Consider the following 22,268-nt stretch of genomic DNA (forward strand, 5'->3'; position numbering starts at 1 on the left):
TACTAGAACGGCTCATGACTCTCGCCGCAGACATTGAGTCATGTGACTGTGACAAGACGCAAGATGGTTTCAATCTGACCAAGAGATTTCTTGTGGACAAGTTACTTCACGCTCTTGCTCCGTATCACCATCAAATGGTATGGGACATGAGGCAGCATCATGGTTTCAAAGAAATGACTCCAGATGACATCATATCCACCTTCCAATTATTTGAAGAGTCAAAGGCAAATGCAACAAAGCACCTAGCCATGCATGGCACTTCAACATCAAAGATCAATCTTGCTTTGAAATCCAAGCATGAGTGTGACGAAGAAGAAAGTGAAGAAGAAGAGGGTGATGATGACTGCGAAGATGGTGATGATGTTGACTCTGATGAAAGCCCATCTTTTGAGGACATTGCTCTCTTTGTAAAGAAGTTCAGTGCAGGGAAGTTCAAGGGAAGATTCCCAAAGAAGAAGGTAAGGAAATGCTATAACTGTGAGGAAACGAACCACTTCTCCAATGACTGCCCTTATGAGAAGAGAGAAGACAAACCAAGGTTTCCAAAGACCTTTGTAAAGAAGAAGCTGCCAAACCCTATGAACTCCAAGTTCAAGAGGACAGATGGAAGAGCAATGGTTGCACAAGAAGAATCAGATCCAGAAGATGTTGGTGGAGTTGCCGGAGTAGCTCAAGATACACAGAGCACCTTGAGGCTAGTCAACAAAAGTGGTGATGTTGTTCACTACAACTATACGAAGGACTACAAGGGCAATGCTCACAAGTGTTTGATGGCAAAGACTGCCATGGGAGATGGGGAAGACCAAAGCTCCCATGATAAGGTTAAGGTAACCCCACGGTTAAACTCTTTCAGTCTAGTTTCTACTCCTTCTGATGAGTATCTTGATGCGGAAGATCACTATGAGGATAATGATCTAGATCATCCCATGTTTGCTAAAATAAACAAATTTATGTGCTCGCTTAAAGGAAAGAAGCTCACTATGTTTCGCATACTTATGGAAATGGTGAGTAAGCACACCAATACCATCAAGGAACTCGAAACCCTCGTCACTGAGGAGAAGGAGAGAAACGAACTCCTTGAGCATAAAGTCCTGTATGAGGAAGCACAAAATGATGCACTATGTTCAAAAGTAGGTGAAAACCTTGATAAACATGCTAATGATCCTGCCTCCTTGAAAAAGGCTGAAAATGTCTGCAGAGAATTACTAAATGATAAAGACCAACTTGTGAACTCTCATGCTTCTCTTTCTAAGGACTGTGAGCGTCTATCCTTGTCTCTCAAAGACAAGGAAGAGAAACTCATTGTTCTTACAAAGAGCTTTGAGGCACTTAAGGTCACTTATCTTGATACTCTAGCTAAGGCCTACTCCTCACCTATTATCAATGTTGATACCTGCACTACTAACCCTAGTAGTGAACTGACATCTATCCTTGAGGAAAACTGTTTGTTAAAGGCATAGCTAGACAGAGGTCTCATGACATGTGCACAAGGACAAAAGACTCTCAATGAGATCTTACGTCGACACAATGGAGGTTTCGCCAAGGAAGGGCTTGGGTTCAACCCAAGCACTGCCAAGAAAAGTGCATCTCCTCTCAAGTGTACCACTCCTCTTAAGGAAATATTTGTACGAGGGGGACACACGGAGAAAGGTAAGGTTGTGAGTGGATCGGCCACTAGGGGTTCGTCTACTCACAACAAGATAACCGAATTCATGCCTCCATCCTATGTACTACGCAAATCAAAGGAAGGAGAGGTCTATGCCAAATTCGTTGGTCCCCGTAATGCATTTCGATTCTATGCTATTTGGGTCCCTAAGACTCTTGTAACTAATGTGAAAGGCCCCATGACAAAATGGGTACCTCAAACCAAGTCTTAATTCGTTACAGGCTGTTTTCTCCGGTGGAGCCAAATGGGTGATCGACAGTGGATGCACCAATCATATGACCGGAGATAGTAACTTGCTCTATGACTTCATGCAAGCCATTCGACCATACATGAGCATTGTATTTGGTGGAGGGTCGAAAGGGCAGGTAATTGGGTTGGGCAAGGTGGCAATCACTAATGACATGTCTATTGCAAATGTCATGCTTGTCCAATCCCTTCAATATCATTTACTTTCAGTTCGCCAATTGGCTTCCGTCGGTTATGACACATTATTTGGACTAACGGATGTGAAAGTCTTTAAGAGAGACACTCTCGAAGTGGCCTTTGTTGGAGAGTTGGATGGCAACCTTTACACGGTTGATTTCTCGAAAGAGAGCACTTTCCATACAACTTGTCTAATGGCCAAGGCCGACATGGGATGGCTATGGCATCGCCGGCTCGCCCATGTTGGCATGAAAAATCTTCAAAATCTCTTAAACGGCAATCACATCCTTGGAATAACAAATGTATCTTTTAAGAAAGATCGTGTGTGCAGTGCATGCATAGCTGGGAAACAACATCAATCAAGACATCCACCCAAGAACATTGTATCCACTTCGAGGCCGTTAGAGCTCCTTCATGTGGATCTGTTTGGGCCTCCTTCATGGGAAAGTTTTGGAGGGAAAAAGTATGGCCTAGTCATTGTTGATGATTACTCAAGATATACATGGGTGTTCTTTCTCAAGTCCAAGGATGAGACGAAGATCACTTTCATTGACTTTGCCAAACAAGCCCAGCGAAAGTTTGACAAGGACATCAAGGCAGTAAGAAGTGATAATGGCTCTGAGTTCAAGAACTACACCCTAGAAGAATTTCTTAGTGATGAGGGGATTGAACATCAGTACTCCGCACCTTACACCCCTCAACAAAATGGTGTGGCAGAGAGGAAGAACCAGACACTTGTGGAAATTGCAAGGTCCATGTTAGATGAATACAAGTCACCACATAGTTTTTGGGCTGAGGCCGTCAACACAACATGTTATGCATCAAACCGTCTTTTCCTTCGATCAATATTGGAGAAAACTCCATATGAGCTCCTAACTGGGAACAAGCCCAATGTTAAGTACTTTCGTGTGTTTGGATGCAAATGCTTCATCCTCAAGAAACGGGAACGGTTAGGGAAATTTCAATCCAAAACAACTGAAGGGATTTTTGTTGGCTATGGGTCAAACTCTCACGCCTACAGAGTCTACAACAAATCCACTGGATGTGTTATAGAAACCTGTGACGTGACGTTTGATGAATTTAACCGCTCCCATGGCGAGCAAGTTGATCTAAATGATGCAGGTGAAGAAGACTCCCCACAAGATATCTTAAACATGGGTGTAGGTGCACTTCTGCCTATGGAACAAAGACCCCATGATGATGATGAAGATGATGAGAGTATCTCGCATCCTCAAGACAGTTCACTGCCCGTACCTCCACAAGATATTAACATATCCATCATGCCAGTTGTTGAGGATCAAGTGGGAGAACATGTCTCTCACCCTGATGACACTCAAGAACAAGTTGATCTTCACGAGGTAGACCAAAGTATGGGTATGTTTGATGATGAACCTCAACAGGTGCAACGGGAAGAGGAATATCTACCCCCGCACATAAATGATCCATATGTTGAGGACGTTGATGATGGAAACGAAGTTGAACCTCGTGAAACCTTGACCTCCATCATGCCACGTGTGGCTGGTCGTGTTGATATTGATCAAATCCTCACAGGCGTGTCGGAAGGTAGAGTAACTCATAAACAATTAACAAACTTTTGTGCTCACTTTTCGTTTGTCTCTAGTACCGTGCCACACAGGGTTCAGGATGCATTATGTGACAATGACTGGCTACTTGCTATGCAAGAGGAGCTAAACTGTTTTACACGCAACGAAGTATGGTCATTCGTAGAAGGACCAACTGAGGAACATAATGTCATTGGAACTAAATGGAATTTCAAGAACAAGGAAGATGAGAACGGGACTGTCCTACGCAACAAGGCAAGGTTAGTAGCACAGGGGTACTCCCAAGTTGAAGGTTTGGACTTTGGTGAAACTTTCGCCCCTGTTGCTCGTCTTGAGTCCATTCGCATTTTATTGGCCTATGCTGCTTTCAATGGTTTTACTTTGCATCAAATGGATGTGAAAAGTGCTTTTCTTAACGGTCCTCTACAAGAAGAGGTATATGTATCACAACCACCTGGGCTTGTTGACCCTCATCACAAAGACCATGTATATAAACTTCACAAGGCACTTTATGGTCTTAAACAAGCACCCCGTGCTTGGTACGATCATCTTAAGACGTTCCTACTCGATGATGGCTTTGTGGTGGGGGTGATCGATCCCACTCTTTTTACTAAGAGGGAAAATGGTGATTTGATCTTATGCCAAATCTATGTAGATGACATCATTTTTGGCTCTCCTAACATCCATTTGTGCAAGAAGTTTGCGGCCTCCATGACCAAGACCTTTGAGATGTCACTCAACACGGACTTGAAGTTCTTCCTTGGTTTTCGAATACAACAATTTCAAGAAGGGATTTTCTTGTCTCAAACTAAGTATCTCAAGGACATTCTTGAGAAATTTGATATGAAAAATGCTAAACCAATGAAGACACCCATGGCCACCGATGTAGTTCTAAATGAAGACTCAAACGGTATTCCTTTTGACCCATCTACTTACCGCTCCATGATTGGTTCGCTGCTTTATCTTTGCGCATCTAGACCGGACATCACGTTAAGTGTAGGAATATGTGCTAGATTTCAAGCTTCCCCTATGGAAAGCCATCACACGATGGTTAAGCATATTCTTAGATACCTTGTTCACACCCCAAAGTTAGGCTTATGATACCCTAAGGATGCAAAGTTTGATCTTATTGGGTATTCTGATGCAGATTGGGCCAGTGATAAAGTGGGACTGAAATCCACTTCCGGTGCATGTCAGTTTCTTGGACGCTCGTTGGTAAGTTGGTCCTCGAAGAAGCACACTATGTTTATCTCTCCACGGCCGAGGCCGAATATATTGCAGCCGCAAGCTGTGCTACTCAATTGTTATGGATGAGGCAAACACTAAAGGATTATGGTATCACATATCGACACGTTCCTCTTCTCTGTGATAATGAAAGTGCCATAAAGATCTCTGTGAACCCAATTGATCACCCTCGCACAAAACATATTGATATTAGGTATCATTTCTTGAGAAACCATGTGCAAAAGGGTGACATTGATATCACCCATGTGGGTATCGACATGCAGTTAGCCGACATTTTCACCAAGCCACTTAGCGTAGCTAGGTTCTGTCAGCTTAGGCGTGAACTTGGTATCTTGGAGCTTGACAACATATCTTGAAATCTTGCACACATACATACACTCACTTTATGGTTATGTCTTGATGTGCGCATATATCTAGGGGGAGTGAGTCGTAATTCTATCTTTTAAGCTTACAACGTACGCAATGCTTCTAGGAAAACAGTGTTCATATTTTGTTTGCAATACCATGCAAGTCATCATCATCAAAACAAAAATTATCAGAACTGGCTTCTCCCTTCTCCTCTTTCTCGGACGTCCGGCCACGCTCAGACGTTCGGCTCCCTCCGGACGTCCGACGCCTCGGGGCCTCTATATAAAGCTGGGCGCGGGGCTGGGCTTTTGCCCTAACCCCCAGCGCCCCTTTTGCCCCAGCCGTCGCCGCCAGTTCGAGGAGCTGCTCGTGGAGCTCCTGCCCAGCGCCGCCATCCTCGAGATCGGGCCGATCTCCTCCGCGGATCCCTCACCTCTTTCTCCGTATTCTTCACGAGATCCAACCTCAGGTCGCTCCTCCGTCTCTCTCCGCGTTGGATTTGATTTCTCCCATGTATCTCCATGTTTCGTTCCTCATTTGGGGATTTTTCATCAGCGTAGGTGTTGCACTTCATGGGCATGACCAAGCACACCGCTCGGAAGACCGTGGCCGGCTCATCCTCCCGCACCCCTATGAACGCGGGGTCGGACTCGAATGAGCCAATCCGTCCTTTCAAACGGACTGCCCGGCGTTCTCCGCCCCGGCGTTCGCCGTCTCCCTCATCGTCTGATGGTGCTGACCCCGACTTCGAGGAGGAGCTTGCCACCGAGGACCTTCCTGAGCACGTCACTCGAAGGTCCAAGCCAAAGCCCGGGACTCGCAGGGCGTCCTACATGCCTCCACCGCCTCCTGCCCAGCCTGCAGGTGAAGCTCGCCGCATCTCACTTGAGCCTCCTGCCACGTTAGGTCGTGATATCACAAATTTCACCACACTGGGCGCAGCTTCCTATCTCACTTTCCGCCGCGACATAGATCAATACGAGGTCGTTCGTGATTCTACAAATTCACGTTTCCGCACAAACGTCCAGGCGGACATCTTTACCACTGTCATTGTTCCTAAGGGGTTATCTAATCATCTTTTTATTGATGTTGAGCATATTCGCATGCACCCGGCGAAATATCCGGGTGCCATTGAGCTTATTGAGGCATCGGGGCTTGCCTCCCCGTTTGCTTTTCATTGCGACTATAGTGCTGCTGCCATTCACCAGTTCTATGCCACATGTTATTTTGGCTCCGACAACACTGTCAGCTGGATCACCTCTGACGTTCGCTTCAAAGCCTCTTATGCCACTTTTGTTGCCGCACTGGGTTTCCCCAATTCCGGCTACAAAATACATAAGGATGATCCTAAACATGCGCCTAAGACTATTGACGTGTGTGGACATCTTCTCAAGCCACTCCGTGAGTTTGATGCGGATGAGCGCCTGAAGGACCTTAACCAGGTATCTATCTGGTGCTCCCCTTACTTCATTATTTTTCAGTGTGTCATCCGCACCATCTATCCCAAGATGGGTGATAAGGGCTCTTGCAATGGCTATTGTATCAACATCATGTATCACTTGTTCGAGAACCCCAAGAGCAAAATCAATGTGCCCCATTTCCTATGGCATGAGATTTGGCTTGCTAGCTTTCAGTACAAGCGAGCCTTTCCTCACGCTCCATTCATCCAGGCACTTATTAACCACGTTGCTGATTTCTCTGTGGCTGCCACTCACACCCATCGCAAGTGGGTCATTCCCGCTCACATGGCGGATGACTTTGCTCCCAAGAAAGCCCCTTCCTCCTCCACATCCACTCGCCGCACTGCTGCACAGGCTGCCACCCCCTCATCTAGCTCCGCTCCTCTCGGTCGCATTGCCAAGTTCCTTGGCAAAGCTCATTCTGCTTTGATGAAGGCTGTCTCCTTTCAGTGTGGTCAAACCCATGACGTGGTTTCCCGCCTAGTTTCCTCCAAGAATGCCCTCAAGGCTCGTCTGAGAGCCTCGGGCGCTCTTGATGTGAGTGATGATGAGGCCCCTCCTGCTGCTCCTCCTACTGATTTTGGCTTCCCGTCTGGTCCTGAGTGGTCAGAGTTCTTTGACGAGGCTGGGGGCAGTGGCTTGGCTGATGATGCTGATGATGATGGTGATGAGCTTTGAGTTTGATTGGTGCTGTTGACGGCTCCCTTTTTGGTACTTGGTGCCAAAGGGGGAGTAATGTATCGTAGTTAAATTTTTATTATCGTCATTTTTAAGTCTTTGGAGATTTCATGTAATGGATAAAACTCATGTATGGCTACTTATGAATGGTTGTGACTCGCTATGATATCATCATAGACTATTATGTCTTGCTTCCTTATTTCTATGATGATTTATTATCCTTCCATATTGATCCATTGGAGCTTCAATTTCTTTATCATGCATATCTTAAGGGGGAGCTCCGTACTAAATATATCCTAGACTATAATGTATGTTTAATCTTTTTGAGACCTATGTATATGTTGTCATCAACTACCAAAAAGGGGGAGATTGAAAGTGCATGCTATGCCCCTAATCGTCTTTTGGTGTTAATGACAACACATACATAGGAAACTAATCCTATTTGTTGAGTGTATCTCAGGACGACAAGTACTTTAAGTAGATTGAGATTTATGTGCCAAAGGCTGTCTGAAAAGATTGGAGATTTATATTTCGAGAAGGCTCGGGATTAAGAAGAGATGATGAAGAGTAGTCTTTTTAGTTTACTGATATTGAGTATAGGGATCCCGCACTATTAAGAGGGGATCACAGGTTCTGCGATAAACTTGCTCATACTACATCTCTACTATCATACCAAACACCACATTCTATCCACTCTGTCTTCATCTCAATGCTTGTCAAATTGCCTCGGACATCCGGCTCCCTCCGGACGTCCGAGGGCCGGACGTCCGGCTGGCTTCGGAAATACGCAGCCAGCCACCAGAAGTTTGTGAGGCATATAACTCGGAAATCCGGCTCCCTCCGGACATCCCAGGGCCGCACGTCCGGCCAAGCTCCGGAAATCCGGAAGTCTTCACGAGTAGAATGTGTGCTCTATATCTCGGAAATCCGGCTACCTCCGGACGTCCGAGCGCCGGACGTCCGACCCCCATCGGAAATCCGGTAGCCACCACCAGTAGAAATTGTGTTGTATAATACGGATTTCCGGGCCACTCCGGACGTCCGTACGCTGATGAATTCAAATATGTTCAGGCGCATCTACAGGCCTCAGACAACCGACCCCTGTCGGACGTCCGGTCGCTGATGAATTCAGAAGAGTTCCAGTCATGCCTACAGGTCTCGGACGACCGACCCCTGTCGGACGTCCGGCCCTTCACGAACGCCCGGACGTCCGGCATGTGTCGGACGTCTGGACCCTGTGTGACTTATTGCACCTCCAACGGCTGGATTTCACCCCACACTATAAATACTCTTCTCCCACCTCGTGAAAGGGTGTTCAACACAGCTAGAATACACCCAAGAACACCTTTCCTCTCACTCACTCTTGTCTACACCAAATCCTAGATCCCAAGAGCATTTGTGAGCCCCTTTGAGTGTTGTTCCAATCAAAAGATAGATCGTATCTCTCTCCTCCTTCCCACCAAAGTGATTTGTGATTTGAGCAAGTTTTGAGCAATCCCCGTGATCTTGTTACTCTTGGAGGTTGGAGACTCCTAGGCGGTAGGAGTCTTTGGATAGGAATCAAACCATTGTGATATACCCCGGAAAGTTTGTGAAGGTTTGGAAGCCACCTCAAGGCTTACCACTAGTGGTTGAGAAACGCCTTCGTGGAGTTATCTCAAAGGGAGAATAGGGTGAGCCTTCGTGGCGTTGGTGTGCCTTCGTGGTAACATCCGCCCCTCTAACGGTGACGTAGCTTCCCTCCAAGGAAGTGAACATCGGGATACATCCTTGTCTCTCTCGGAGTTTCGGTTATTCCTAACCCTAACTCTCTACTTGTGTTAATCCTTATTACATACTTGTATTTGATTATTGTTTACCGCTTGCCTTGCCTCACTCCTAATAGCTTACTCTTTGTCTTAGCAATTATTAGTCTTACACTCATATTCCGCACTTTAGCCTAAAATTGCTAAGTAATTATTAAAATTTGGATTTGCACCTATTCACCCCCCTCTAGGTCCATCTCGATCCTTTTCACCTCCCCGTCCTCCAGGCTCCCCAGCTCCACCTCCCACTCCCGTTGCTCTCTAGTGCTTCCACCCCCGCGTCGATCTCTTTGCTCGTCCACCCATTTTCATATCGAACTTGCGTAAACAATAGATCAGGGTTCTCTCCAGAGGCCTACGGTATTTTTTTCTTCCAACTAAATCAAATGTCAACTTTCAACTCGGTTGTCGATTCAGTTCTTATTGGTCACGGTTAGTTTGCAGGTAAATGGTTTGCCCATTTTGTCGAGCTCCTGGTGGCCCTTGTTCTTCCTTTGATTCCGGTGCATCTATATTCAGTATTGTGCTAGATCATCGATGTTCAAGGCGTGTTGTAAGATTCTATATCTTGTTTATCTGAGTGTGGCATATGGTTGATGTTGCTTTGCTTGGAATGTATGTGAATGCCTTTGTTTATATGATTATGATGTTTGCTTCCATTCTTTTTGTAGTATGTTCCATGCACTGTTAGATCACATCCTGCTCGGTACATTGAGGAGTGCAGAGCTTTAGCTATTCGCAGGGGTGACACAGATATTGATCTTGATCTTCACAACAATGAGGGTAACCTATACCATATTCTGTTTAGACATGGTCGGATGAGCAGTAAATTCCATGGTTCTTTGTGGGAGGAACTTGTGAATGATTATGATCTCCGTCATCGTGACATGACGACTGTTAGGCTTGAGCACTATGGAACTATGATTGGTGTCGATTTTCATCAGGGTGGTGTTCTGTTGTTCCCTTTACCCTGTGTCAGTAAGTTATTTGTTGGACTGATTTTCAGTTTTGTTTCAGCTTATATGTTTTGCTGTTCTGCTTAGTTTGTGAAATTATTTTTTTGTAGCTCTTCGGGATCTGAGTGAAACTCACAGGGAACTTGTTGACAGTTGTTTTTATAGTCGTGGTGTCACTCTGGATTATCATCAAATGTATGTCATGTCGCGACAGCTTACTTGTGCACGTAATCTGGTAAGTGTGGAATAACAGGAATATCAGGCTCTTGGCATAGACCGAACTGTCTCATCACCCTATAAAGAGCCATCTCCTCAATCATCACGTCGAACACCAACTTTTCCTTAGTCATCCAATAATGTCGATCTCTAGTGCACAATCCAGAAATCCCAAGTGGACACCTTTCTGAAATAGCATGATCGGAGTATGGCTCCCATATAACTTGACCCTCGTGCAAACTATCAAACTGCGCCATGAAGGAGGGGTAGCATCCCCTCACTTGGCTATGCGCAAACTGTCTATGTGCATGACAACAAACTTTACTAAATACTATTGAATAGCGAGAAATAAACATTAGTAACTCATATTGTTACTAGTTATGAAAATACCTCTCTCCGCGCCCAAACAGATCCCATAGTAGGCAAGTCGCCGATAGAAGGCACGTAAGTCCTAACCATGTCCTCATAACCAAAAGGTATTTCAACGCTGACATAGGGTCGACCAATAGAGAATCTCTCATATGACCAGAGCTGCAAAATAGTGGACATCTAACAATAGAAGATTTTCTAGACTTCAACTGGCAAGCTTTGCAGAGGCCTCTATACGTAGCCGCTAACACAGCAAAACCAAAGCTCCTCTGCACAATGTTCTCTGGGCAACGTGCGTCAGCTATCTCTCGTGCAATACCGATGAGTCGTGCATCGACAGTGGTCACGTGGTTCTCCGTGAACATCGTCTTGCCGAACAACTGAAAGGACGTGGATGTCGCCTAGAGGGGGGGCGAATAGGCGCTTTAAAATAATTACGGTTTAGGCTTGAACAAATGCGGAATAAAACTAACGTTTAATTTGTCAAGCACAAAACCTACAACAACTAGGCTCACCTATGTGCACCAACAACTTATGCTAAGCAAGATAAACAACTAAGTGATAGCAAGATATATGACAATAAACAATATGGCTATCACAAAGTAAAGTGCATAAGTAAAGGGTTTGGGTAAGAGATAACCGAGGCACGCGGAGACGATGATGTATCCCGATGTTCACACCCTTGCGGATGCTAATCTCCGTTGGAGTGGTGTGGAGGCACAATGCTCCCCAAGATGCCACTAAGGCCACCGTAATCTCCTCACGCCCTCGCACAATGCAAGATGTCGTGATTCCACTAAGGTACCCTTGAGGGCAGTCACCGAACCTGTACGAACAAGGTTGGGGCAATCTCCACAACTTAATTGGAGGCTCCCAACAACACCACAAAGCTTCACCACAATGGCATATGGCTTCAAGGTGACCACAAATGCTCGGGGCAATCTCCACAACTTAATTGGAGACCCCGATGCTTGCCCGGAGCTTTACACCACAATGATTGAGCTCCGAGGCACCACCAAGCTTCTAGGGGTACCAAGTACTCAAAGGTAATAAGCTTCTCAACTTCTCACTTCCACGTATCACCGTGGAGAACTCAAACCGATGCACCAAATGCAATGGCAAGGGCACACGGAGTGCCCAAGTCCTTCTCTCCCAAATCCCACCAAAGCAACTAATGCTAGGGAGGAAAATGAGAGGAAGAACGAAGAAGAACACGAAGAACTCCAAGAACTAGACCCAAGGGGTTCCCCTCACTTAGAGGAGAAAGTGATTGGTGGAAATGTGGATCTAGATCTCCTCTCTCTTTTCCCTCAAGAACTAGCAAGAATCCTTGGAGGGATTGAGAGTTAGCAAGCTCGAAGAAGGTCAACAATGGGGGAAGAACACGAGCTAAAGAGATAAGATTCAATGGGGAAGAAGACCCCCTTTTATAGGTGGGGAAAAATCCAACCGTTAAGCCTCACAGCCCGCATAGAGCGGTACTACCACTCATGGAGCGGTACTACCGCTCAGTAGGTTCACCAACCATGCTGAGCCAAAAAGTATGCAAAAAACAGTCCGACGGAGCGGTACTACCGCTCCTGGAGCGGTAGTAAAAAATTACTACAGCTCCGGGGGCGGTACTACCGCTCGCACCAGGAGCGGTACTACGCTGGATACTGAAACTGCTATAACTTTCGCATACGGACTCCGAATTCAACGAAACCAAGTTTGTTGGAAAGCTAACGACATGGGCTAACACAATCTTGATAGAAATATCAATAAGAAGCAAGTGAGAAAAGTCCCATAAGAAAATGGTGAGAACCCTTCTTGGAATAAGACCGGTAAAAACTCCCAACATCGAAAACATCATAGAAGATGCATATGGACTCCGTTTTCGATGAACTCAAGCTTGTCATGAAGATGAACATAAGCTCTAAAACTCACAAAGAGAAACACCAAACAAGAACCAATAAGTATGATGCAAGGATGCAAATGGTTTGAGCTCTCAATGAACGATACAATCAAGCTACTCACTTGAGAGCCCCCCTTGGCAGTACGACAATCTATCCTAAAACAGAAAACCTATCAAGGGCAAACCTATACCTTGCAACTCGTCCTCTTGAGCTAGATGACGATGATCTTGGCTTCCTCAAGATGGACCACCTTTCTTGATTGCGTTGGCTTGATGAAGACTAGTTGATTGCTCCCATACACACTATGGGCGAGCCGCTCTTCAGCATATCTTCACAAGTCCATTGCCACCACAATGGACGGCAAGCATCAAGCATGATATATTCGTGTTGATCCACTTGAACTTGCACACCACAATCTTGATGACGATCACCACTTGACGTCATCCTTCATGGATTGTATGAGATCTTCCTTTTGACGCAAGCCCATGGAAGCACACCATACCATGGGATCACTTGATCCCTCTCAGTACATCTTGTACGCTTTGTGTGTTGATCATCTTGATTTACTCTTTGTCTGAGATCTTGATCAACCTTGTGTCTCTATGACCATTCTTTGGATAAAACCTTGAACACCATCTTGGTCATCATATAAACTCCTTGAACCCAACAGATGGACTTCAAGAAGTGCCTATGGACAAATCCTATAAATATAACTTAAGGCAACCATTAGTCCATAGGAATTGTCATCAATTACCAAAACCACATATGGAGATATATGCTCTAACAACAACCAAAGAATATATGCCTCTAGGGATCGGTCAATCTGTGCCTCTGACAACTCAACGTTGGGATATTCTAAGGAGACAATCTGAAACTGGCTCAACCACCTAAAAAGAGGCCCGTGACGATTGTTGTCTAGCACCATAGTAGTTGGCACCGCAGCCAGAAAACGGGCGTGCATCAATGCTAGCCAACCAGTTTCTGCCGCTAAAGGACCTATGGCAGCACCGGCGAGAGGTAATCCCAACAAGTAAGACACATCCTGTAAAGTTGGCGCCATCTCTCTCCCAGGAAAAGTAAAATGTATGTGTCTTTGTTCTCCATCTATCTACTAAGCAGGTAAGGAGTGACCTATCGTAAGAGAAACGTGTAACTTGCCTCTTGTTAAACTTCATTGGTTTACCTGCCTCATCAATTCCAGATGATGAACCCACTCATCCAATGTACCCTCAACCAACCGTGACAATGGTAAAAGTCCAACCCAACTTAACTTACAAAATAAATAGAATATAGCATACAGTTAGCGGCTATCAAAAGGATGTTAAACATAGTAAGTTATTATACCGACACATACCTATCAACCCATGAAGGGTGTATCATCCAGTTAGAGTTTGGGGTGCGAGTGATCAACACGTCTAAGTTCGTGCCAGATTCCTTAAGTGCGCCTCGGTGCCCTCTATCGATATTACCATTAAGAAATGGATACGAAGCCATATCTATAATTACAACATTTTCACCTACACTAAAATTATCTACGTACACTAAAATGACTACACGGCATAAACTAATTTTACGTACAATAAAAAAACTAACATAAACTAAAAAAAATCGGTATACCTTCGACACGTGTGTCCCCTTCTTCTTTCTCTCCACCACACCACCTCCTTAGCATCCACACCTCCACCACCCCACCATGGCTCCTCCAAACGAACAAAAAACTATCAAATGACACAAAAACGAACGGCTAGCACTTCGGCCTCCCGCTGGCCGACTGGCCCACTTCGGCCTCCCGCCGGCTGACGGGGTGGTACTTTTGTTTTTTATATTTTTTGACAGGTGCTTTTTTATTTTGTTACAAATTTGTTACTACTTTTAAAAAAAATCCAAGCTTTTACTACTTGAACTCAATCACAGTTACAGCCTGTGCAGCTGTCATTTTTTCCATCTGTTCTTTTTTTTTTTTTTGAGGTAACCCTGCAATAGCGATGCATGTAAGCATATTCATGAAGGAGTAAAAGGATACAAAGTAAGTAGAGTTTTAAAAGAATACGAAGTGCTCCCTCCGTAAAGTGGTGATCTAAACGCTCTTATATTTATTTACGAAGTGAGTATTTTTTCCAGGTGTTCTAAACCGATAGTAAAAGGGGAAAACAGGAAGATGCTCCCTCATCTCATCAGAGATGGCATTTTCAAGATTGCGGCTACTCAAAACTCGTATCGAAGAAAATTCATCCTCCATGTTTAAGAGAACATACCTCTTTTTCCATACAACCTTCTTAGTCAAGGCGGTCTCATCAAGCAGTGACAAGGAAAATGGTAAGTAATCATTATGCTTTTCATTCTTTCATTTATTGACAGTTTTTAGCATTTCCATGTGTAAACACCAGTACAGAATAGTTCGTGGAAATTTACGGCAAACCAAAGTGTCTCAAAACGTCCATTAGTTTAAAGGATGCAATAGTATGGTTTGGAGAATATCCAGTTGAGTGTATCTGCTGGACACCACCTTCTGAAAAGTCCACTACAGGTAAAAGAGAGCTGGTGCATCCTTGTAAGTCACAGCTCAACATCGAGATAATATTAGTTCTTGATCTCGACCAAAATCCGAATCCTTCTGAGTACGCACTGTGTCAGCTGTCCAGATCAAAAGTATAAGAAGATAGGTGAAGAAGGAAGGTGCTTTCTCTGCATCTGGTTTATCTCTGATCAAATAGGGAGGAAATACTTTAATTCCACATCAGATTCCTAATCAGGTGGTCTCCTCAAGCAGTGACAAACAAAATGGTGACCAATCACTAGGTTTTTATCTGCTTGTCGGAGAGTTTTTCCACCTGTAAAAAGAAGGCAGAGAGAAAAGGAGGAAGATGCTTATTCATCTCATCAGAAATGGCCCTGGGTATATATGTTCAGATCGCCAGTACTCATAGCTCGTATCGAATTAAATGCGTCCTCCATGTGGAAGGAAAAACATTTCCATTTCACATCAGATTCTAAATCAGCTTGTCTCCTCAAGGAGTGACAGTAATCAATCATTATGTTTTTAATCTACTTGTCGATGATGGTTCTTGGCGTTTTCACCGGTAAGCAGCACAGCTCCGCTAGACAATGGGCGCGGCTCCCCGCTCCTGGGGGGCCTTATAAATAACAGGCCAAGTTGCCCAGAATTTACCAAGACACACTCTTAGGAGGTGAGCAGAGCACGCAACACCCTTTATCGAGTGACGACGCCACAGCAAAATCTCTAGGCATACTAAGCTAGCACCAGTAGTAAACAACAGAGCAGAGAAAGAATATAAATTCTTTGAAGGGAGAGGTAACTGTAGTAGGGGAAATGGATGTCGAGTCCTCGAGGCAACAAGGTCCCAAAGGGGACTCCAACTCCATGGCCGCCGCCTCTGAGGTCTCTGTTGACTGGAGGGGCAGGCCCTGCAAGCCTCACAAGCATGGAGGCATGAAAGCTGCTGTGTTTGTCCTAGGTGTGTGTCCATCAATCCATGCTTCTGTCTCCTCTTCTTCTTCTCCATTCATCATGTATTTTGATGTGCTCTGTTCTTGCCCTTTGATTGTTTTGGTTAATGATGGATCGTACGTGTTGCCGTGTTGGTGTAGGGATCCAAGCGTTTGAGATCATGGCGATCGCGGCGGTGGGCAACAACCTCATCACCTACGTGTTCAACGAGATGCACTTCCCGCTGTCCAAGTCGGCCAACATCGTCACCAACTTCATCGGCACCATGTTCCTGCTCTCCCTGCTCGGCGGCTTCCTCTCGGACTCCTACCTCGGCAGCTTCTGGACCATGCTCATCTTCGGCTTCGTCGAGCTCTCCGTAAGCCACCCACCGTAACACCAGCAAGAAAAACCATCATTTCTTCTGTTTTTCCACCAAAACTATAAAATGCACGGCAAAAAAGATCGAGGCAGCAGGGAAAGGCCAGTTCGTGCGTGCTACTTTAACCGACTGAAAAACGAAAAGATTGTGGCGACAGACAGACGGGATTGGCATGTGAGATCGGTAACAAAAATGTCGACAAGATAATAAGCAAGTAAAGGTGAAAGAGCGCGGTGCCATTGTGGGAGCAAATCATCGCCGCCTGCAACTGCCGTCTAGTGCGCCTTCAGTGGGCGGCCGGCCGGCCAAAACATCAGTCCACTCTTGCGAAAAGGAGGAAGCTGAAAATATATATACATATATTTTTTCTTCCCTTACCTTCTTGCAGGTTCAATGCATCAATGGCTACTGGCTACCAGTCTAGCTAGCACGGGGCTTCTAAAGAGGATTGGTTTTTGTATTTTGCAGGGGTTTATACTGCTGGCGGTGCAGGCGCACCTGCCGCAGCTGCGCCCGCCGGCGTGCGACATGAGGGCGGCCGGGCAGTGCGAGGAGGTGGGCGGGGTGAAGGCGGGCATCTTCTTCGCCGCGCTCTACCTGGTGGCGCTGGGAAGCGGGTGCCTCAAGCCCAACATCATCGCGCACGGCGCCGACCAGTTCCGCCGCGACGGCGAGGAGGGCGCCGTCGATGGCGGGAAGCGCCTCTCCAGCTACTTCAACGCGGCCTACTTCAGCTTCTGCGTGGGCGAGATGGTGGCGCTCACCGTGCTCGTCTGGGTGCAGACACGGTCCGGGATGGACGTGGGTTTCGGGGTCTCCGCCGCTGCCATGGCCGTCGGCCTTGTCAGCCTCGTCGCCGGCGTCTTCTTCTACAGGAACAAGCCACCGCAGGGCAGCATCTGCACGCCGATAGCAAAGGTACGTCGTATCAACATAATCGACCCATCACACGTATATTTTTTTGGGTGTGGCTAGTCTCAGTCGACTGAGATTTAACCAAGTCTCAGTCAAGTGACATAATATACAAAACAGAAAAATAAAAAAATTGAAACGAAGTCTCAGTCGACTGAGACTTAGCAAGACTGATTTTTTTTAAAAAGTGGACGTACAAGATCATTTTTGTGCTGCACAAGAATGAAAATATAAAGGATTTCCAACATGTGTGGATTAAACAACATTAAAGCACCGAGATTAGCGTATTTTTTATATACAACACAAATGCAAGTAGAACAAACAGTAGAAACAAATGACATTTAGGAGATAAACGAGTCACCGGGGAATGGAGCATATTCTTGGCATTTCCCAAAACTCGTTGAACAATATTTGTTTAGTCTTACATAATGACAGTTCTTCGCACTCTTTTTGCATCTTGGATGCATAGATCCAAATTGTTGAGCATATTTAGGACTTTTTTTAGGCGCAAGAATTTTACCCAAAACAATCAAATGTGTTCATCTTGGAATCCTCCTAAAAAGGCAATATTTTTTAAAGAAGGGGTTTTAGTGATCTTTATTATTAATTAACTAGACTTCAGAACGGGCTAGCAATACGTATGTGCACTAGCTACAGGTATAGAATATGTACTTAGGCGCACTATAATTGTAGGAAATATTTGGGTGAATAGGCATGTGTGTGTATCCAACAAGTTTAAACAAGAAAAGCTTGACCATATACGTATCATCATCATGATTCCCTGTTTAGAAAGCACTCCTGCTGAATCTGGCCTGATATGGTGCTTTAGGTGCAAAGAACCGCCGCCCAGTGATATTTAATCTACAAAGCCTTGACCCAAAAGGCACACAACAAAAAGTATTTATTTCAAATAAATAAAGGAAAATCATTTACAAAAGCATTCAGTTTAGTAAGATGCTACATCTGAAATAAAAATATTTTGCCTATTGTTAGTTTAACCCGCATTTGTTCAGTAAGATGCTACATCTAAAATGAATTTTTTTGACTATTGTCAGTTTGGCACGCACACACATGGGTTGTTAATCAAGATCCCATAAAGCACATGAAACTCGTATATTTGGTAAAAGGAGATCCATTTCAAGAAATTGTCACAAAATTAGATATTCTTAATTATCGTACAACTCCATTGATGTGGTGGTAAATATATTTGCCACATGATTTATATCACACGTCTCTCCCTCTTTTTGTGGGACAAGTTGACAAGGGCTGGTGGCATTTCTTTTGAGTGGGTCACAACAACAGCTGCTCATATCTCCTATTGGAAGGTGCATGTGATTAATCACAGTACCGTAGGCCCATTCTGTTATGCTTGTGATGCATCAATCATGGAGGCATATAAGATATAACATTAGTGACATGCATGCTCAAATGGGTCACCACCTGCCTAGCTTTTTTATTCTTGGAACCAACATTTACTTACAATTAATTATTTGCAAGTTACATTTGCTCCTGAAGCTCATATAATTAGATGCTAGGATAGTTATATTTTCGTTTGTCTAAATAAGAGAATCAATGTATCTAGGTCTTCGTGGCCGCCGTAGCCAACAGGAAGCAAGTGTGCCCATCGTCCATGGCCACACTACAGGACATCGCCTGCACGGGTGCACATGAGATATGTCTCAACACCACCAACATCTGCCGCATCAATAAGTTCAGGTAATTATATATATATATTTTTAACTTTTTTAAAAAAAGAAGGAAAGCCTCTATGTGACATGAGAAAGATGCATGTGGCCCTTTTATTAAATAAAGAGACCAAAAAGTCTGATAATTAAGTATACTGAACTTTGTTTTGGCACGTCGCGTAGAGAAGTTAGAGATTTCGATGCAGCTTAAAGGTGGAGATTAGAAGTTACACCTTTCAATAAAAAAGGGCCAAGGCTTTGATCTCCATGTCAATCTACTCAATACGTTGTTCCATATAGTCTTTTGCATCCATATAAATGTATTCAATACACATAGTAGTATAACATAGGCTTAGTGGCTATCTGGGGTTACTGTTGTGAGGCATGCGGCCTCAGGTTTGTTTTCTCTTTATTTTCGGCTCAATATTATTTGGCTGCTGGATTTTACAATCTTAATAACACGTGGTTGTATGCATCATCCTAATCCAGAGGCCGGTGGTTATCCTTTGTCTAAAAGAAAAAAAGTTTAAAACGTTTGATCTCCATGCTAATATGATGATAGTTTTTCCAAGAAACTTTAAGATTCATGTAAACATTTAGGACGTGTACAGAAGCAAGACCCATCAGGTGTTTGATTTTACATACACATAAATCTCCTGCTTGTTGCTTGAAAAAAAGGAACATGAGAAGGTCATTTCCAAATTCTTGCTCTCAAAAATCAGGAAGCTCTAGAAGACTTAGGTTGAGTTTGGTTGGAGGGATAAGCTAGGGTGGTTGTGGGTATCCCCAACCAGGTGGCTGGGGATAGCCTTTTTTTTGTTTGATTGGAAGGGTAGGGTTATCCCTTTTTTTGTTTGGTTGGGAGGATGGAATCCTGCCGCGTCGGCCTCTTCCTGCGCCACCCGCGCCGGCCGCCTCCCCCCGCGCCGACCGCCTCTCCCCGCGCCGGCCGCCTCCTCCCGCGTCGGCCGCTCCTCCCGGGCCGGTCGCCTCCTCCCGTGCCGGCCGCCTCCTCCCGTGTCGGCCGCCTCCTCCCGTGCCGGCCGCGTCGGCCGCCTCCCGCGCCCTGCCGCGTCGGCCGCCCCAGAGTGGTTACCACCGACCGCCCGTTTTTGGCGGTTGGCCACATCCCTTTTTTTGGAGAATATTCCCAGCATCTGGTTGACTCTATCCCTCATCGCCCCAGATACAAACGCATGGCAACCACAGAAAAAAGTGGTTATCCCTGTCCCTGGGAGGATATCCCTCCAACCAAACACACCCTTAGACCCCGTTCGGAGTCTCTCCGCTCTGTGGCTCTGCTCCCGAAACGGACGGAGCTGTAGTTAAAATTCGTGGAAAGGATGCATAAATGCTTCGTAGATTCTTAAATTTTAAAAAGCTGATGGATTATCGAACGAGTCTTTATTGCCCACTTCTTTAAATAGAGTACGGGCTATCTTTCTACAGAAATTCGTTTAAAGTAAACTTCCCTGGAATTTTCTAGATTTTTCTTCTGGTTATTCTTGTCAGAGTTCTCAGTCTCCTTCGTTTGCATGTTTTAATTTATTTATTTAGGTTCTTGGACAAAGCGTGCTTGAAGGCGCAGGACGGTGGCAACAAGGACAGCGGGTGGGGTCTGTGCACGGCGGCGGAGGTGGAGCAGGTGAAGGTGCTGCTGTGCGTGGTTCCCATCTTCGCGTGCACCATCGTCTTCAACACGATCCTCGCGCAGCTTCAGACCTTCTCGGTGCAGCAAGGGAGCGCCATGGACACCCGCCTCGCCGCCAACTTCCACGTCCCGCCGGCGTCGCTCCAGGCCATCCCCTATGTCATGCTCATCGCGCTCGTCCCGGCCTACGAGGCCGTCTTCGTGCCCACCGTGCGCCGCTTCACGGGGGTCGGCACAGGCATCACGCCGCTCCAGCGGATCGGGGTCGGCCTCTTCACCGTCACCTTCTCCATGGTGGCCGCCGCGCTGGTCGAGGCCCGCCGCCGCCACTCCTCCGTCTACGGAGATGGGCGGGCGCTCTCCATCTTCTGGATCGCGCCGCAGTTCCTGGTGTTCGGGCTGTCGGAGATGTTCACGGCCGTGGGGCTCATCGAGTTCTTCTACAAGCAGTCGCTCTCCGGCATGCAGGCCTTCCTCACCTCCATGACCTACTGCTCCTACTCCTTCGGCTTCTACCTCAGCTCCGTGCTGGTGTCGCTCGTCAATAGGGTGACCTCGAGGAATGGCGGCAATGGCTGGCTCAGCAACAACGACCTCGACAAGGACAGGCTCGACCTCTTCTACTGGCTCCTGGCCGCGCTCAGCATCCTCAACTTCTTCAACTTCCTCTTCTGGTCGAGGTGGTACTCCAACAGCGTCGACACGGTGCAGGTTGCCGGAGTTGGAGGCGATGGCGGCAGTGAGCAGGAGGATGAGAAGGGTTCTGCGTGAACAGTACGCATTGGTCTCTGGAAAGTGGGGCCGGCCAGATATATATAGTACATTAGTGGATTATATTAATCAATTAACTTTCCGTAGTTTAAAACCTTTTATCTACGTACCTATACGTGTGGTTTTGCCTTGTATCGGAAGTAGTGTGTAGACGTGTGTATGTGTCTCATCGACTAATTAAGGAAGCGTTGGACATGTTGTTAGTTAACTACTCCTGGGCGGCCAGGTTAAAGGGTGCGTAATGGTGCAACACCTGCAGCATGAGCAGTTGTGGGTAGGCAACTAGGGATCAAGTAATCAGTCTTGCATTAGTCTCAGCTGGTTATCATGTACAGTATTAAGAAGGCTATGTAAATAGTAAATGATTGGCCAGGAAAAGGCACCAAGTTATCCTCTCCAACATGATTTTGGTCTTGTATGAGCATCTCCAACAGCCGCGCTATCTGTGACGCGGTAAAATACAGTTTACAGCGCGCGGTTTGTCTCTTTTAGCGCAGCGGCCAGCGTTGGCTCCAGCAGGCGCCCAAAAATGCAGCGCGTGTGCGTAGCTCTAACAGGCGCGCTAAAATGCAGCGCGCGAGCAGTCGGCGCTTGCCATGTGTTGCATTTTTGACCCATTTTGAACACAAAATGAATTTCAAACATCAAAACAAAGACATGGCATAATTTAAATCACACAAACAAGTTCATGATGACATAAAAAGTTCATGCCCACAAAATCATGCAACCAAGTTCATGCCCACTAGTTCAAATTCATGCCAACATGAAGCCTTGTCCTCGTCTTCACCTTCATCTT

The 22,268-nt window shown here is 45.7% G+C and overlaps 1 protein-coding gene across 1 annotated transcript; it reads left to right on the plus strand.

The window, feature by feature from the left end:
- Nucleotides 1–15,763: 15,763 nt before the first annotated feature.
- On the plus strand, nucleotides 15,764–21,850 carry LOC123447851 (protein NRT1/ PTR FAMILY 4.3-like). Its single transcript, XM_045124551.1, has 5 exons — nucleotides 15,764–16,099; nucleotides 16,233–16,450; nucleotides 16,922–17,371; nucleotides 18,948–19,081; nucleotides 20,608–21,850. Exons 1-5 carry the CDS (start codon nucleotides 15,955–15,957, stop codon nucleotides 21,470–21,472), a joined length of 1,812 nt encoding a protein of 603 aa, XP_044980486.1. The 5' UTR covers nucleotides 15,764–15,954; the 3' UTR covers nucleotides 21,473–21,850.
- Nucleotides 21,851–22,268: the final 418 nt, after the last annotated feature.

Source organism: Hordeum vulgare, chromosome 4H (genome assembly GCF_904849725.1).
Source record: "Hordeum vulgare subsp. vulgare chromosome 4H, MorexV3_pseudomolecules_assembly, whole genome shotgun sequence".
In the NCBI taxonomy this organism is placed as follows: Eukaryota; Viridiplantae; Streptophyta; class Magnoliopsida; order Poales; family Poaceae; genus Hordeum; species Hordeum vulgare.